The sequence below is a fragment of the Planococcus citri genome, chromosome 3, assembly GCF_950023065.1.
Source record: "Planococcus citri chromosome 3, ihPlaCitr1.1, whole genome shotgun sequence".
NCBI classification, from domain to species: Eukaryota; Metazoa; Arthropoda; class Insecta; order Hemiptera; family Pseudococcidae; genus Planococcus; species Planococcus citri.
In genome coordinates this window covers 55,649,053-55,667,868 of record NC_088679.1, presented here as the reverse complement: position 1 = coordinate 55,667,868, position 18,816 = coordinate 55,649,053, and the positions used below count along the sequence as shown (strand labels likewise).

At 35.6% G+C, this 18,816-nt stretch overlaps 2 protein-coding genes across 8 annotated transcripts in view; one reads left to right on the top strand and one right to left on the bottom strand.

Moving 5' to 3' along the window:
• Window positions 1-1,906: 1,906 nt before the first annotated feature.
• Window positions 1,907-6,829, top strand: LOC135840964 (lysyl oxidase homolog 2A-like). 2 transcript variants are annotated; one of them, XM_065357726.1, is made up of 7 exons: window positions 1,907-2,147; window positions 2,230-2,379; window positions 2,545-2,726; window positions 5,394-5,481; window positions 5,566-5,817; window positions 5,948-6,209; window positions 6,287-6,829. In XM_065357726.1, exons 1-7 carry the CDS (start codon window positions 1,979-1,981, stop codon window positions 6,660-6,662), a joined length of 1,479 nt encoding a protein of 492 aa, XP_065213798.1. In that variant the 5' UTR covers window positions 1,907-1,978; the 3' UTR covers window positions 6,663-6,829. The 2 variants fall into 2 exon arrangements, with proteins under 2 accessions (XP_065213798.1, XP_065213799.1); XM_065357727.1 differs by lacking the exons at window positions 1,907-2,147; window positions 2,230-2,379; window positions 2,545-2,726 and adding exons at window positions 4,121-4,191; window positions 4,967-5,145.
• A 1,308-nt stretch (window positions 6,830-8,137) lies between these two features.
• Window positions 8,138-18,816, bottom strand: part of LOC135840966 (tropomodulin-like) — a 37,420-nt gene continuing 26,741 nt past the window's right edge. Inside the window, exons 9-11 of one of the 6 annotated variants that reach the window (XR_010557816.1) lie at window positions 18,154-18,280; window positions 16,623-16,674; window positions 11,207-11,396 (exon numbers count right to left, since the gene is read on the bottom strand). Coding sequence is in view for 4 of the 6 variants with exons in the window: in XM_065357730.1 (XP_065213802.1) it covers window positions 18,192-18,280 (89 nt within the window). In the remaining 2 variants the exon portion in view is untranslated. Of the gene's footprint in view, window positions 11,397-16,622; window positions 16,675-18,153; window positions 18,281-18,816 lie in introns of all 6 variants that reach the window. The other 5 variants (XR_010557817.1, XM_065357730.1, XM_065357729.1 and 2 more) reach the window with 5 other exon arrangements.

Sequence of the window (18,816 nt, the reverse complement as noted above, 5' to 3'; positions counted from 1 at the left end):
AAATTAGAACTAGAAGGCGAATTCAGTCTGTCTAACAATTATGCTGAATTAATGGCAATCATTGTAGCGCTAGAGACGATGCTTAAAAACAATTTTAAGAAAGTGAAATGCTTTTCTGACTCTAATTATGCGATAAAAGCATTAAACTACACTGTCAAAAGATGGCAACAGAATAATTGGCTAAATTCACGAAAAAAGCCAGTACACCATAAAATATTATTCGAAAGAATTTTGGACTTAGTGAAAAAATTCACCAGTGTACAATTTATTCACGTTTATGCTCGTAAGATCGAGTATACTAATGTGATCGCAGATCAATTAGCCAAAAAAGCAGTCTACACAGCTGACTTAATGAAGTCCAAAGTTGACTCAATGACACCTTCTCAAATTATTGAGAACTATATACGCGAAAAGCGTATACTACAAAGGATAGAAGAAGAGTACAAATATAACAAGGAGCATCCTGACCCAACTATCCTGCAAAAAGGAGACATGGTTCTATTAACGAACCACAAACACTCTAGTAAAGACAAAAACACTGGAGAAAAATTCCACCCTAAAAAAGTGGGTCCCTACTTAATTATTAAACGATATTTCAAGTCCAGAAATTCATTGTAATTCTTGACCATTTGAAAAATACCTACGTGTTTTTGACATTGGGAATGGACAGGGCTTTGGAAAATGAACAATTTTTGTGATTGTGAATTTTTGCCCAAATTTGAAATTGAAGGGTTCAAAAAAATTTTGAGTTTTGAAAGAAAATATTTCAAAAGAAACAATAATATTTCTGGCCCCGTCAATTTCAAAGTTGGGCAAAAATTCATAATGACAAAATTTCTTAATTTTCCAAAGTACTAAGAATTTCTACAGAGTGCCGAAGTTGTTACGGTTTACTTAAGTATATCCTTACAAAAAATCTGACGACGTTGCATCTGCGAAGACTTCTGTATTGTGTTTTAATTCGGGAGCCTGTAAATTGAGCCTGAAGATCTTTGTTGATGTAAGTTGACTTGGTTCCTACTCATTTCCAAGATCAAGAACACGGATGATTTGAACTTGATGAATGTTGATATTATCTAGTAATTCCACAGCTTCAAGCTTACCCTACGTTATTATTCATTTTTGTGAGCTACTGATTTTTTCCAGTCATTTTTTTCATCAAAGCAAACGGTTCGAGGTTCAACTAAGTTTTTTAAACTTATATTTTGTTTTGCAATTTTTTCATCTGCCTTAGTTCATTTTATTGAGAACTGTATAGCAGAATTGAAAAAAATAATATACTAATATACATACAAATAAGAGTCGGCAATCAATTAAAAGAACGCAAAAACTAATTGGAATCAGCGGATAGCTGAAATCTTGTAAAGTATTTTTGATGGATCCGTATTTTTGCTTTTATTATACGATCCCTTCAAATCGTCGAAATCTGATGTCATATTCAAATAGATAAAAATTACAAAAAGACAATATTTATATCTGAATATGCATATAAATTGAATTACAAATAACCTCGATTTGATCTTCATTCTACATATTTCATCATAGTCTGATTTCATTATTATTACTAAGTAGCTATAATAAAATAATGAATAAAATGAAGACTATGCTCTAGTCTATTCATTGAAAATAATAGGTAGGCAGACGATCTACGTGACTCATTGATTATCGCCCATATTTAACCAATATGGAATCATCTTCTATAGCAAATAGTCCCATAAACGGATATAACCTTCTATTATCGAATTTACGCGAGAACTTCACGCTCTTAAATAATCATACAATTTGACACAAATGTGGAAATTCTTATGCAACTTTTTAATTTTGTAGGTGTCGATTTTCTACGTGGAACTGGTTTGCTATCAAAATTATGGTTTTAATGGATAATTCGATGAGGAGATTCCTTAAAAGGGTTCCCCATATAAATGGTTGTATCCGTATAGATCTGATTTTACAGCTGACGTTGACGATCACTTTCAAAATGACCGTTAGTAAGAACACAGTGTTTTTTTGCCTCGTGTTGTGTTTTTTGGTAATTTTAAGCGCCGGTCAGAGTGAAAAAAAACGCGACAAAATCAACAAGTATTTGAAAAGTTTCAAGAAGAAAGAAGGAACAGTGATTTTAACCGGTGGAAAAAATCATTCGGAAGGTACGATCGTTGAATTATTCGCGATATTGAGTTATAATAAATGTTTGTATTCGTTGAACTTATGAGATGATTCGATGACCAGGTAATGTGGAAATATTTCACAATGGAGCTTGGGGTAACGTTTGCGACGACGAATGGGATGTAAAAGATGCCACAGTGGTTTGCCAACAACTCGGTTTCAAAGGCGTTCGAAAAGTCACCTTTAATTCCCATTACGGAATGGCTAATACAGGTAAAACACCATTATAATAACGCGATTCTCTTTATAATAATAGTACATTTGTGTTTTCTTGGTAATGTTTTCAAAATATGGACGAATTTCCTAGAAATACTCATTTGTGGTATAATTGAAGACGTAAATGAGATGGATATCATATTGTTAAATATGTTGTAATAGGCAGATTCTGGATGGATAATTTGTATTGTACTGGGAATGAAAAACACTTGTCACATTGCCATTTCGAAGGATGGGGTATGAGTGACTGCGATTCCTCCGAAGCTGCTGGTGTCGTTTGCGAAACAATGGAGGTGCAACAGATAACAGAAGTAGTAGTCAGAAAAACGAAAAACAAGATCAAAGTACGATGGTATTTTTTTTTACGTTGTTATGCAAGGGTAGTAGGTAACTCGACGGGAGGTCTTGAATAGGGTTAAAAGAGCCGCATGCCTTGTGAAGTCGAAATTTGAAGAAAAAAAACAACAAAACAAGAGTAACTCATTTCCTATATTTTTAGAATTTTCAAAAGAAAATATCAAAGACCGAAGAGAGTCTGGTTGATGAATAATTTTACGATTCTGGATCAAAAGAAAAACATAGCGATGAAATGATTGAATTGCAAATTTTTTGTTTTCAAAATTCAGTTGAAGAATTGATTTTAAAAAACTGAACTAGGTATAGATTATCCCAAATACTTTCACCCCCCCCCCTAAAAATAACTAAATCTCAAAATTACTTGAAAATTAACAACTCAGACATTTCTCTCATAAAGATCAACATTTAACCATGACAATTGAAATTTAAAAATTCTTATTTTGGATTACCTATGACGTTTTTCCGAACAGTCTTTTAATTTTCATGTTTTCAATAATTTTTTTATTTGGATTGAAGGCCGAAAAGGATCATCAAATTTCAAAAATTATTTCTGTCTTATTTCAACCTGCTCACAAGAAAAAACAAAATTTCTTGCAAGATTTCAAATTCACCATTTTAGACAAATTATTATTTTTTTTTAAATATGCAGGTATTTGTTTATTAGTTATAGTGTACATTATGAAAGATTTGCCAAGATATCGTGTAATCAGTGTAATTTATCTATATAACTGTTCAACTCGAAAACAACAGGGTCATTCCAATGATTCCAGGTCCAATTTTGTCCATCCAACCCAGTTTTAGGTTTAGTTCAATTTTTTTGTATCTATGATTTCTCACACTAGGAAAAAAATCGTCATAATTTATAGCAGTTGAAAATTTTCGTCATAAAGCTCTTCAGAGTTGAATAAAAGGTTGAGGCTGCTGAAAATTGAAGAAATGGTTCCAAATAGTATTCGTCAAAACTGTCAAAAGAGTCAGATTTTTTTTTTTTTGGAATAAAGCTTCATTTTCAAAAGATTGTTAATTTGAAGCTTCAATTTAAGAACCAAAAAATCCATCCCACGAGCATACATTTTTATGGTATCCACAAATATGAAATTTTCATCAGCGGATTCACAAAAATTTGGGGATAGAAGTTCCAAAAATTTGGCCAAAATGTAAAAACAAGTTGAATATCGTGTGACATATCGTTTCATAAGTTTTCGAGAGCGCTAAATACGAGTACGAAAAATTATCAAATCATTTTTCTGATTCGACGTCTTAGCAACCCAATTTCTTGAAAATTGAAGAAATTATCTGAAATATGGTTTATGGATTTTTTTAGGAAACATCGCAACGATTAAAGAGCCAATAATCAGCTATTCGCTGATTGCAAGATAGTTTTAGCGTTTGCTTTCACCATATTGGTTGATGATTGCATTATGGTTGCTAAGTTTGCTTTTAAATATGTAGGTATGTATCAACTGGAAGCTGATTTTTCATTTCTTGATCTTTTTTATAGGTATGTACCTAATTTATAAAGTAGAATGTACCATTGTACCTAGACTCACTACTTTTATTAAAAAATGCGTAAAATCATTCCTATACACGAATAAAAAAATATTAAAAATTAAATTCCAAATCAGTCCCAAATTTGGTTTTGATGAACAGTAATTGCCGATTGTGATTACCGTTATGTTTGTTGATTGGCTATAAACTGAAAATCTCATAAATTTATTACCATTTAAAAATTGCGAAGAAATTTCTGATGAACACAGTGCTAAAATTTCTAATCATCTCAAAAGTAAACAACTGCTGGTTACTTTTTCAAATTTGGCGCTAAAATAATAACTCTAAACATTTATAAACACTAATCGTTGATTGGCTTATCAGAAATACTGTTTGCTGATTGGCTATGTGCTGATCTAAATTCAGTGGTCTCGAAAACGTATACAGCAATATACGTCACACAATAATTTATCTACATTATTTTTAAAATTTTGACCAAAGTTTAGGAGTTTATTACTGCTTGTGGTCTTGTTAATTCTATCAAGAAAAGTTCATCATTGTAAATATCGTGAAAATGCATGCTTCGTTTTTTTTCACGATTTTTTAAATACTTATAGAATCGAAATATTGCAACCTTTTGAAAATTGAGTTTTCAAAAAAAGCTCAACTTAGAACTTCTGAATTTTTTTGTAAAAATTTTTGAAACTACTCTAAATTACTTTTGAAATACCGTCAACAGATTTTCTTCCAGTTTGCGTCAGTCTCGAGCAATTGAACTCCAAAGCTGGAAATTATGACAAGAAATTTCAACTGCTGAAAGAAAACAACCTCCAGTGTACCTATTCAGAGGAAGATTTCAGTGAAATTAGAATTCTTGGACTGGAATCTGAACTGCCAGGATTCATTTTTCAGTTTTTGGTGATGAAAAAATTTAATAACGCTTATCGTTTTTCAAAAACGCCTACTTTCTTTCGGTGAAAATTGGTCCTTTGCTAGGTGTATTGACAATTCTAGGCAATCTTGACACTTTTTGGAATTTCGTCCCAAAGACCTTTTTCTTTCAACAAGATTCGACTTTTACAGCCAAAAAATTATCTGTAACCAATTCGACTATATCATCTATTATATTCCTACAATTTGTCATTAATTTTCTCAAACACTAACAGGACATTTTCAAAACATCGTTAAAAGTGCGCTTAATGGGTGGAAGAATACCAGAAGAAGGTAGAGTTGAGGTGAAAATAGGAAATTCAGGTAATTTATCGTTCATTTTTCGTAATAATAAATTAACCAATATTGAAATTTCACGAAGCCCTTTCTTTGCGTAAAATCATCTAGATTGGGGCGTAATCTGCGGCGACAGTTGGAGTCTTTTAGAAGCAATGGTCGTATGTAAAGCACTTGGTTTAAACTACGCCAGTAATGCTGCCCAGACCAATTTCTTCGGTGGTAATGCATCAAATATGATTCTAAGCGGAGTTAATTGTCGAGGCAACGAGTCCAGGCTAGATCATTGCATGATTACTGATCCTTTCACAACAGAGTGTCCAGGAAACAGGGACCAGATAGCGGGCGTTGTTTGTACAAATGGTAAGTTATTTTTCTGATAATTTTACGTTTTTAAATTTATTCAAATATACATGAAATAGGTACTTAGCTAGCTACCCTGCAAATGTGCCTACATTAAGTATATATATTTTTTTAAAATTACTGTTTCAAGTTCTACCAGATTTAATCATCGATACTGACGAGTTAGAACGATCAGCGTACTTGGAAGATAAACAGTTATATTTCTTGCAGTGTGCTATGGAGGAAAATTGTCTAGCTTCCTCTGCTTATAGCATACAAAGAAATAAGAAGGGCAACTGGCACATGCAAACCAGGAGATTACTACGATTCACTGCTAAAATCACCAATATCGGTAATACGGCATTTCGACCTTTTATTCCAAAACATTTATGGGAATTTCACCAATGCCACATGTAAGAGTTAAACCCTATCCAAATGCACTTCGCATTTCGTTCAAAAATGATGACTAATCAACTCGTTATTTCTAAAGGCATTACCACAGTATGGAGATTTTCGCCACATTCGACGTGTTGGACCAAACTGGCGTCAGGGTAGCTGAGGGACACAAGGCATCGTTTTGTTTAGAAGATAACCAGTGTACATCAGGAGCGAGTCCATCTTTCGCCTGTGCTAATTACGGTGATCAGGGAATATCTGTGAATTGTTCGGATATTTACAGACATCATATTGATTGCCAATGGGTCGATATATCGGAACTTAATCCAGGAATTTACACGTTCAAGGTATCTATTAATCCTGAATTCAAAGTAGCCGAGATGACTTTTGCCAACAATGTTGCCATATGTACGATGTATTATGCTGAAACATTCGTTAGAATTTATAATTGTTACGTTCAACATCCTTGAAATTTCATCCAAGTATCTGTGTAATTCAGTCCAGTCAATTACCCTAGTCATAAAGAAATTACTTTTTATCAAACAGTTGATTGTATTTTGAGCACTGATGGTTTAAAATATACGTACCTACACTAATCGCGTGTACAGAAAAATTAAATCGTTATTCGAAATACCTATACGTGAATTATTTTGTGTTTTTTGGATTTACATCGATGATTTATCATATACGAGACAAGCTTGCTGAGACATCAACAATTGAACAACTAAAATACATGATTATGGATTAGGCATAAGTAGAATATCCAAATGATAAGGGTTGGATACCATCTGCCTGCATGGTACAATAATTGTACCATGCAGCAGGGTTCGGCATGATCCGGATCACTTTTTTTATGATCCGGATCATGATCCGAATCATTTTCAAAAATTTGATCTTGATCCGTAATCCGGATCACAGCCAGTCGTAGTGATCCGTGATCCGGATCACTCATTTTCGGATCATTCAACGGATCACCAACAATATCATCTTTTTTTTTACTTTCTTCATTTTTCCTCACTTTTTACCCTTTTAGTTGGTTTAAAATTTTTCATGTAATTAAAAAAGGAGAAAAATCTAAAAAAATTTCAAAAAAGAAAGATTTTAACGTTATTTAAATTAAATTAATAATTGAAAGATCAAAAATGAGAAGTTTGATTTGCCAAAAGTAGCGAGATCAAAACGTAGAATGTGAAAAATCATTTGTTTTTGTATCAAAGTGGAAGAAAAGTATTTTTTTTTCAATTTTCATATTCAGTGACCCTAATGGTAATAAAAAATAAAAATTGAAAATGATCCGAAAATTGATCCGAAAATGATCCGATTTTTCGGATCACGGATCTCGGATCAATTCAAAGTTTGTGATTCGTGATCCGTGATCCGAATCATTTTTTCATGTGTGATCCGTGATCCGTGATCCGATTCACAAAATCGTGATCCGTGCCTGACCCTGCCATGCAGGCAGACGATCATGGTTTTGAATTCAATTTTCGGGTATAGAGTAGAAGGGGCAAGATGTTTTTTTTTTGTAATTTCATTGAAAATGAGAAATTACCAATTACAAATCCGTTTGATCGATGAAAGATGTGATAACTACTTACCTGGTGGAAGGAGGTAGGTCACCTACGAAACACCTTGTATGTACTCATAACTTCAAACTTGAAAAATGCACTACTTACGATTAGTATACTTACTACTTACCGTATGTAAATTGTAAATTGCTATCTCACTTCACCTTTCAACTACGACAACGACGAGTCGACGACGATCATAATATAGGTACGTACTACGCATTGATTTTAGCCTAAAATCAATGGTACTACGTACTACGTAGGTAGAGGTACCACAGAACACGATTACGGTATGGTAGGTGGGTACGGGTAAGTAGAGGTACACTGGTACATTACATACATACGAGGATTAACGGTAACAAAACGATAAAACGAAATTCAAAAAAGAAATGAAAAAAATTATATTTAATAAAGCTAAAATAGGTAGGTATCATTAAAGTTTAAACAAAAGGTGATCGCTTTTAATTGGACATCAACTATTGTTTACTTGCCGCCAGCATGCTCGATGTTAGCGTAATTATAACGATATTAATAAGAAGGGCAAAATGAAAAAAAAATACAATAAATAGGTACGTATAAATAAAATGTGCAAACGATTCGCATTTTGATTAAAAAGGTACAACAAAAATGAAGGAAAAAATATTTTTCATTAATATAGAGCAGGCAAATAGCGGTTTTGAAAAGGAAAAAATTGGCACATAAATTTTTTCTTCGGGAATGTGTTCAGATGGACCCCCTGAACTACCAAAAAAAAACCCCGAACCTCCTACCCCTGGAGCTAATTTTTTTAGGGGGCTAAAACCGGTTGCGATTCACGTTTTTTGTGTTTTACTCCGTAAATATTAGGTTCAAGAGAAAAACTACCATGACAAAAATTATACTACTCTCGATACCCATCCCTCAAGGGGGATGCCTAAAAAAAGGGGTGGAAGAGTAGGTGTTTCAAAAATCGTCAGTCCAATAAATTGATCAAAGTTACCACTTAATATCATTCGTTTTCGCTCAAATTTTTTTTACAAGGTCTGATCACCCAACTAATAATCAAACTGCCATTGGTTTGTCTTCAACCCACCCCGGGGGCTCGTGGGGGTTGCTTGATTTTTCAGGTAACACACCACCGAATTATATATTTGAAAAACGAATCTCGACGTGCGATATGTCGAATAGTATGTTTTTAAGGTCGTTGAATACGAATATGAACTTATTTCCTGCATACAACCCCTCCAAGCCCCTCTGGGCCCCAAAAAGGGGGTCACAATTTTGAAAAATCGTGAAAAGTCGCGTGATACGTTTTCGAGGTCGCTGAGTACGAATATGAACTTATTTTTTTTGGGTACAACCCCTACAAGCCCCACTGGGCCTCAAAGGGGGGGGGGGGCCAAATTTTAAAAAATCGTGAAAAGTCGAGTGATACATCGAATGGTACGTTTTCAAGGTCGCTGAGTACGAATATGAACTTATTTTTTGGGTACAACCCCTCCAAGCCCTCCTGTGCCCCAAAAAGGGGGTCAACATTTTGAAGAATCGCAAAAAGTCGACTGATTTTTTCGAAGTTGCTGAGTACGATTATGAACTGTTTTTCTGCTTACGATTCCTCAAAACCCCCCTTACACTCCTCTAAATAGGATAATATTTTTAAAAGTGGCCAGAAATAGTGTAATATATATCGAATATTATATTTTCAAGATCGTTGAAAACAGTTCTTACCTTCTAAAGAGACTCTGGCCGAATTTGGAAGAATTTCAACTCTTACTTTCCATCGTCCGAATAATGGTACTGGTTTACACACAATCAAAATGTGCAATATAGATGAAATCTTACCGAACGAACGTGAAGCTGAAATATTGACACCACATGATGCTTTGTGGTTTGCTGGTAAATGTTTGGGACTGTCAGTCGGCGGCTGGAATGGTTTTATGCAGAGCATCAATGCTGATCGATCGTACGAAACATCTCATATTATATTTCAACCATTTATTGACCTGCCTCCAACAAATTACGATTCTATATACAGGTCATTGCAGCTTGCAAAACAAAAAAGCTCCAAATTAGGTCAGAAAACGACGTTTGTTACTTTTGACCAACCACTGTATATTAAAGCTTTGGACATCGTTCACAGCCTCGATTTGAAAGATATCGTCATTCGACTCGGAGGATTTCATACACTGATGTCGTTTTTGGGCTGTGTAGGAAATTTCATGTCCGGCAGTGGTCTCAGCGATGCATTGATGTTAATTTATACCCCCAACTCCATCGAGAAAATTTCAACTGGGCATGCATATGCTCGCGCCATTCGAGCTCATTTTTTAATGCAAGAAGCTTTAGCCAAAATCATATTCGCTGATGCCGACTTCAACCAGGAAACCTTGCAAATGGTGACTGATTTATCAATGAATTAAATTAGGTGATGAAAACATCTACATTTTGAAGGAAGTCTAAAAAAAAATTGACTCACTATAATCGTCATCGTTTCATTCTGTTTATAGGTTTGAAGTGCTCGGATACGTGCGAGAATTGTAAAGGCACGTCATGCTGCAACTCTAATCCATGTGGAAGATCTGTGACGGCGTATTCATATACTCAATGCACAAATGATTGTTGTTTTTATATCTCTTGACTTATTGATGGGTGAGATTTTATCCTATTTAGGGGAGCGTAAGGGGGTTTTGAGGAATCGTAAGCAGAAAACAGTTCATAATCGTACTCAGCAACTTCGAAAAAATATCATTCGATGTATCACTCGACTTTTCACGATTTTTCAAAATTTTGACCCCCTTATTGGGGCACAGGAGGGCTTGGAGGGGTTGTACCCAAAAAATAAGTTCATATTCGTATTCAGCGACCTTAAAAACATACTATTCGACATATCGCACGTCGAGATTCGTTTTTCAAATATATAATTCGGTGGTGTGTTACCTGAAAAATCAAGCAACCCCCACGAGCCCCCGGGGTGGGTTGAAGACAAACCAATGGCAGTTTGATTATTAGTTGGGTGATCAGACCTTGTAAAAAAAAATTGAGCGAAAACGAATGATATTAAGTGGTAACTTTGATCAATTTATTGGACTGACGATTTTTGAAACACCTACTCTTCCACCCCTTTTTTTAGGCACCCCCCTTGAGGGATGGGTATCGACAGTAGTATCAAATTATCGAGAATTTGAAGGGGAACATTTTTTGTCATGGTAGTTTTTCACTTAAACCTAATATCTACGGAGTAAAACGCAAAAAACGTGAATCGCAACCGGTTTTAGCCCCCTAAAAAAATTAGCTCCAGGGGTAGGAGGTTCGGGGTTTTTTGGTAGTTCAGGGGGTCCATCTGAACACATTCCCGAAGAAAAAATTTATGTGCCAATTTTTTCCTTTTCGCCCTAGCTTTTTTACGTTATTTTCCTGCTCTAATAACAGACTCTACTTGGAAAAAAAGAAGAAAAAAAAAAACCGTATAGGTATACAGAAAACGTTTGACGCTTGTCTCATAGGTAATACATTAAACATTATAATGTCTTATGCGATAGTATGGCTAAAAAATACTCGCTGGTGCATAAAAATCCGTTAACTATTTGGCAAAATGATGACGAATAACCCAACCGCCAGTGAACTGTCGCGCAAAATGACCCATACGACGCGAACGACCTGAAAATAAATGTCGTGAAAATATAGGCGAATAAAAATATACGTAGGTAGGTACTCGCAAATACAATAACAATAACCTACTCGCAGGTACACTTTACAGCGCAGTTACGACTTATTACCAGTGGATAGTGGATACCTACGATAAGACGTAAGGTATATTTCATTTTCACAGCATTTATTGAAATCAAATGAAAAAAATACCACCTGATTTTAGTAAATGAATTTTAGACTCGAACAAATAGTAGGTAAGAATTCGCCGACTATAGTGCAAATTGCAATTAATTCCATCGAATACACGATTTTACTCGTGAAAACTAGAAAACTAAGTATACCTAACAGTCCCATAGAATTTCTTTGATTCATAGTCATCATACTCGTATACGAGTATGTAGGAAAGGAATCTACGACTACCGAGTATTAGGTGGAATTCTCGTATTCGAGAAAGAGAATTGAGCGGCGTTGTAACCACTGGCCACCCAATTACGCATCAAGTTGAACGAAAAATATAAACACTGATAAGTCTGCGAAGTGTATCCGTTGGTAGAGAATAGAGAATGATGTATGTAGAATCTACCAGTATTTTTATACAAATACTATTACAAAATTAGTTTGATTTATTTTACGCGTAAAAACAAATGTATGTACACGAGTAGCCGTAGGTACTACATTCACGATGCATGCTAACAGGTGGTGCAGTTCGTTTCACAAATATCAAACGAACCTTACGTGACAATATTCGGAGTCAAAAATATAAAATGTAACGTCAAATTAATTTTGGTCATATCGACTGATTTTCATTTACTTATTTCTTTTGTACAAATATGTACAATACAATTTCGCCAAGAAATGCAATGCTCGATACGTAAGCATCCTGCGCACACGCATAGAATATCGCACAGGATTATGCGAATCATGCTGGTGAAAAGATACTAGATAATCCATATCCATACACTATAAGTACATACATTACAAACGAGTAGCCCAATATTATTTAGCAGCGCGAAAGTGTATACGAAAATGAAAAAAATTCACAAACAACCGAGTATCCGTAATATGTACAAGATTTTAAAAATGGTGATGTACTACACGTGCATTATGTACCTGCCATTGTCACCTGGCACGATTTTCGATACTCGTTAGAGAATCACTAGTAAGTAGTGTTCACTTACGCATCGAATTCACCCGCTTCCTCGATACGTATTCGATGAAAAAAAAAAACAAAAAACATGCAAACGTTAATTCCATTCTCAAGCGCAAATTGTTAATTAGTAAACCATGCAGCGTGAAAAAAGCAGGAAGAAGAAGAAGAAGCAAAATCAAACGATTTTCAATTTACTATTATTTTATCCAAGCTCAGATCTCTCCTATTGGATCTGATCGCATCTGAAAAGATCTCATTTAATCTAGGAAATGTCCGGATCTGATCAAATCTGTTTAGGTCGATACAATCAGATCTCCTTGATTGGATCTGCCTAGTGGAAAATAATTGGACCTGATTAGAGCGTAGAGCCAATAGCGACGACTTAAGTGCCAAATTGGATTTAAAAAAAGGTAGATTTGCGGAACAAAAATGAAATTACTGCGATGATACTGATACGTTTGAAACAACTTTGTTCTCGCGCAATTCATCATCATCAACGTCATAGTCGCAAGCGACTAGTGTGCCCATAACAACGACCGCCACTCTTCTCTGTCTTGAGTTAGTGTGGCCGCATTCGCAACTGAACCAACTATTTTCCGGACTGTATCAGTCCACCTTGTTGGAGATCGTCCTCTCCCTCTTGCTCTGAGGACCTTGCCAAAGAGAATTCCTTTTTCAATGTTTTCCTGTCCTCTTCTGGCTATGTGTCCAAAATATCTCATTATCCTGGTTTCACATATTTTATTCAGCCTGGTTGGTTCTTGCAGTTGTTCCACAATTGATGCATTTATTCGGTGCGCAGTGTATGGTATCCTCAACATCCTGCACCATACCCACATTTCAAAAGCATCAATTCTTCTTCGATCATCTTGCTTCAGTGTCCAGGTCTCCGCTCCATACAAGAAGACTGGGAAAACTAGCGTCCTGATCAGTCTCTTCCTTGTTTTTATGGAGATTTTCCGATTGGTGGTGACTTTTCTCAACCGAGACATCGCTGCTTTCCCAAGGGCTATTCTTCTTCTGATTTCCTTGGCTGATCCTCCATCAGCATCCACAAGTGAGCCCAAGTAAATAAATGAGTTCACTTTTTCGAATTCATTCAAGGCTTCAGATTCTGGTAAGTGTCCAGCCCTATCAACTACCATGACCTTGGTTTTCCCCACATTTATGAGGAGTCTCATGTCCTCACTGACCATCCTGACTTGCTTGATTAGTTCTGCCAGTTCCTCTTCACTTTTGGCTATTAAGGTGGTATCATCAGCGTAACGGAGATTGGAGATTCTTCTTCCTCCTATATTAATGACGCCTTCCCAGTTCTCCAAGGCTTTTCTCATGATGTACTCGCCCCATAGATGTTGAACAGCAGAGGCGAGAGTATGCAGCCCTGCCTCACTCCTCGTTCTGACTGAAACGGGTTAGACTCTTCTCCACCAACTCTCACCACCATCTCGTTCTTGTCATATAGCGATTTGATCAGCTCAATTAGGTGGTCTGGAACTCCCATCTCGCGTAGTATCTCGTATAGCTTTATCCAATTGACACAGTCAAAGGCCTTTGCATAATCAATGAAGCATAGTACAGCAGAGATGTTGAATTCGCGGAACTTTTCGATTATTTGTCTGATGTTCAAGATCTGCTCTCTTGTGCCTCTTCCAGGCATGAAAAAAAGCCTGTTCTGGTGGAATCTGCCTATGTAAGTATGCCTTGACTCTGTTGTTGATTATTCGGAGCATCACTTTACTGGCATGTTGAATTAGGGCTATTGTGCGATAGTTGGCGCAATTTTTTGTATCACCTTTCTTGTGTAGTGGGATTAACACTGATTTGCACCAATAACATTATCTGCATACTTCCCATCAACTATTACCGCTATGCCAGTATGTTTGCCAGCCCCTGAAGAGAAAACTAGATTTCCCTCCGAAGATCTGAATTCTCCACATGTCTTCCAGGGAGTCTCACTGAGTCCCAGCACCATCAAGTTCATCCTCTTCATCTCCTTTTCCACAATGGTTAGCTTTCCTGTTGAGTTCAAGCCTCGCACATTCCATGTGCCCATCCTGCTGCGCATTTTTCGCAATTTGAATCCGATTAGTGCGAACAGATATTCTTAGCAGCCCTGCCCCATCTAAGGGGCGCCGGAACTCGGGTCCATTTGGATTTATCGCACTTGTCATCGGGGGTTTCTTGCGAGTTGATTCCACTGTGGTTTTGCGTTGCCTTCAGTGGGGCTATTTATCCTCTATCCAAGAGAAGTCCATGTCTGTCCTGTTTCTGATTTACATATAGTACCAATAACTATTGCTTCTTGATGGTTTATAATTGTATTGTATTGTGAACTATGGACTGAGTAGGTGGCAGGTTTACTCGCGCAATTACGAAATCCCAAGTAAATAATTATGCTGATCTGCAATATCTCTAATCATTGGAAAAAAAATTTCAAGTTGAAAATATTTTGATCTCTAGACGTGTAAGAATGAGAAAAAAACTGACGAATAAGTACGAGTAAATAATATCCTATTTTGCTCGAGTTACCCTTTAAGTAGGTACCTATATACCAAAAAGCGTGTGATTTGAAAGATATTTATACGAATGTAAAGGTAATTTTAGCAATAGGTCTAAAAAAGTAGGAATAAATATTTGCAAGAAGCTAATACTCGATAATAATTTGAAAATTCTGGCGGAAAAAAAAATACGAACGATATGGACATCGTTTATAATACGGACATAGCAAAGCGATACCCATACGCAATGAAATCACCATCACCACCACCCTCGTTACCATTCGAGTCTAATTCTTTCTGTATCAAGTTTATCGTGCGTGTAGTACCATGTATCTGTACTGTTACTGTACCGCGTAGTAATATGTGACGCGGCACGACAAAATCGACCTTCCGTCTGAAAAAATCATTTTTCACTTTTTGATGGATTTTTGGTCCTCAGACATTCAAAATTCATTTAAGACCTCCCAGAAGTCCCTATGATTTTCATAGCTTCATATACATGGTAATCCAGTCAGAAGTGTGCTCATTTTTTTGATTTTTTTGATTTTTTTTTGATTTTTTCATTATTTCAACTTTTAAATCGACCTGGAGGCGAAACAAAGCGTTCTACGAGAAAAATACATCGAGCAAAGTTGTAGAGAATTAAATTTCCAAAAACCCATAAGACGTTTATTTTTCTCGAAAATGCATAGTTTTTCCATTATTCTCAAAAAACAAAAACCTCATGATGATTACCATAAAATTTCTGTTTTTTGAGAATAATGGAAAAACTATGCATTTTCGAGAAAAATAAACCTCTTATAGGTTTTTGGAAATTTAATTCTCTACAACTTTGCTCGATGTATTTTTCTCGTAGAACGCTTTGTTTCGCCTCCAGATCAATTTCAAAATTGAAATAATGAAAAATTTTTTTAAAAAATTGAAAAAATTAGGGCAAACACGACTGAGCCCCCCATATCAATGTAAATAACCATTTAACCCTGTGATATTCACACAAAACAGGCAAGAAACGTTATCCAAGACTATGTTTAGCTCAGTTTAGCCGGAGAACCTGATTAGAACGCAAGTGCTTCCGCTAAACGAGCAGAACTGGACTGAAAACTTCAACCCTCCATAACTCAAAAACTTATTTCCAGACGGAAGGTCGATTTTGTCGTGCCGCGTCACATATCGTCGGCTAAGTGCGGAAGGGTGCCTCGTGCAACTTGTTACTTGATACCTGTGTAAAACGGTCTTTCCACTCTGAGCACCATCTATCAGTCCAAATGTTCAAACCAAAAGTTATGTTACCTCAAGGCACCCTTCCCATCACGGAAGATACCTTTAGATTTGAACTTGGACTGATAGATGGCGCTCAGTGTGGAAAGGCAGTTTTACACAGGTATCAAGTAACGATTTGCACGAGGCACCCTTCCGCACTTAGCCGACGATATGTAATATTAATACGCGGCACATCGCATACGAATAACAAGAAAAACAAAGAGCTAGAAAAGAAGGGAAACTAATCAAAAAGCAAATGATATCAGCATGACGTATAAAACAGCCCACTACAGCGTATTTCCAAAAATTATTCAAATTTTATACCTATTCGTTGGATGGACGAATTAAGACGACAATCCGATACGACTTTGGCGTACTGCAATCATAAAAAATATCCATTAAGTATGTATACACAGACCAAAATACAATATGGGTAAATTACTTACGGTCAAAAATTTTTTCAGTCCCGAAAGAAAAAAAATAAAATTTTCTAACCCAAAAAATTTGTTTTAAAATCGTACGTATTTTCTTGTTTTTTATTTCATTTTTAATTTTTTTTTTCAATATGTACGAATTTAATTCAACGGCATTATAATGCTTATTTCATTTCGACAACGTAACAAGTAACATTGTCGGTCGCGTCGGATAATCGAACAAAAAAAATTCAAACGAAACGTGTTAAGAAGAAGAAAAGAGTTAGTGACTCGAAAGCATTTATAAATAATCAACACGCAAAAAAAACACACACACATCGAATTACAATTTTATGTAAAAACGTCAATCGTGTTATAATGTTTATTTTCAATCGAAATCAAGCTGGACTACTGGTTATTAGGCGAAAATCGTAAATACTCGCGTAGTAGAATACGTACATGAAATTCGAACAGAAGGCTACTCGTACGAGTATAATCGACGCATTACATAGGTAATAATGTATTATATTATCGCGTAAAAAGTGTAGAAAAAATATTATATAATACGCTAGATGAATGAATATATGTATTTGTAAGAAAACAAAAAAAAATGAAAAAAATAAAATACGAAAAATTAGTAAGTAGGTATAATTTTACCGCTAGAATTACTAGAAAAATAAATCGATGAATAGGCTGTCGAAAAGTTATATCGAACGTATTGTTGTAGCAGCAGTTAGGATATTGAAAACTTCAACGATAATATACATAGATAGGTACTTTTAATGAAAGACTACTAATTTTTTATTCAAATTCAACGAAATATAAAACATCAAACTAATCAGGAAACGAACAACTTTCTCATAATACCAAGCGAAGCGATCACCTGTTCTGTTAGGATGAAATTCGAGAAATGACTTTACAACTATGATTTTTATTCAACTTATCGGGTCTGGTCTTTTATTACAGATCGGGCCAAACTGACGCGTAAAGTATAAACTAGAAATGTTTTTCCGTGTCGTAGGAAATAAGTAATTATGATTCAACTTTTTTTTTTTTTTGAAAAATTCAATTTTGCTTCAATTCAATTGATTAACTAAATGTCTCACTCGTAATTTCCAAAAAGATGACAGTCTACAATCTGATTCAAAAGTTCAGATATTCGGTAGCGCGGAAACTGAAACATATCACTCGCAATAGGCACGGGCAATAAAAAAGATTCTTCGACGGAATTCGAAAAAAAATTTACGCGTGGCCATCGTCACGAGAAAGAGAGACAGAGAGAAAAAAAGAATGGAAAAAAATTTACTGGTATAGAATGTAGAAGGGATGAAAACTGAGAGAAATTGCGCAGAATAGTATGCGATTAGTCGATCATATCACGGCGAAGCATTAATGAGACAACCGCAGTTTGCAATCGCAATAATACTAGTATTTTACTTTACCTACGTAATTATGTAACGAAGGCGAAAGGCGATAGGATCTAGGTAAATTTTTTTCCGAAAATTTTTTTAACCGGTGGAACCATTTTGAAAAATCTGAATCTACTCCGTAATGGTACGTCTTTCCTTACTGCCGGTTTCCAAAAAAATCATACACGAAAATAGCGTTTTTAAACATCATTCGTTCACACATCATTAAATACGAATACCTACGTATTTTAAGTAAGTAGTAATAGCGATGTCAAGCGGTTTATTTTCGGCGACAAAATGCAAAACATTTCTAATCAAAAATCAAAAAAAAATATATAGGTATACATTAGGGTGGTTCAAGAATCATTTTTTTTTTAATTTCAAGTTGCTCACCCCCAATGTTGTTCCTTTTTGTTTAAAAAAATACCTTTTCAAGGATTTTTCAAAAAAATAATTTTTAGAGGTGGCACATCGATGTTTTGTACGGAGCGCGCGACGTCGGCGTTACTCCACGACGTACTCGTGGCGCGGCATCCGTGTTCGCCCGGCGAACGCGTTTTCATATCAACTCGATTAATATGTTCGTTGTATTGTGCTGTTGGTGTTCGATTTTAGTTTTCTGTTATTAGTCCGGCATATGACAATAGGAGTAATTGCACCACCCCCCCACCGATCCTCCGAGACAACTTTTTTCTT

What these genes read in the sequence shown, in the direction of transcription:
- LOC135840964 (XM_065357726.1), top strand. Translation starts at nt 1,979, where the DNA reads ATGACCGTTAGTAAGAACACAGTGTTTTTTTGCCTCGTGTTGTGTTTT. An exon ending in AAACGAAAAACAAGATCAAA is followed by an intron (nt 2,727 to 5,393) that starts GTACGATGGTAT and finishes AAACACTAACAG; the next exon opens with GACATTTTCAAAACATCGTT. An exon ending in GAATTTCACCAATGCCACAT is followed by an intron (nt 6,210 to 6,286) that starts GTAAGAGTTAAA and finishes TTATTTCTAAAG; the next exon opens with GCATTACCACAGTATGGAGA.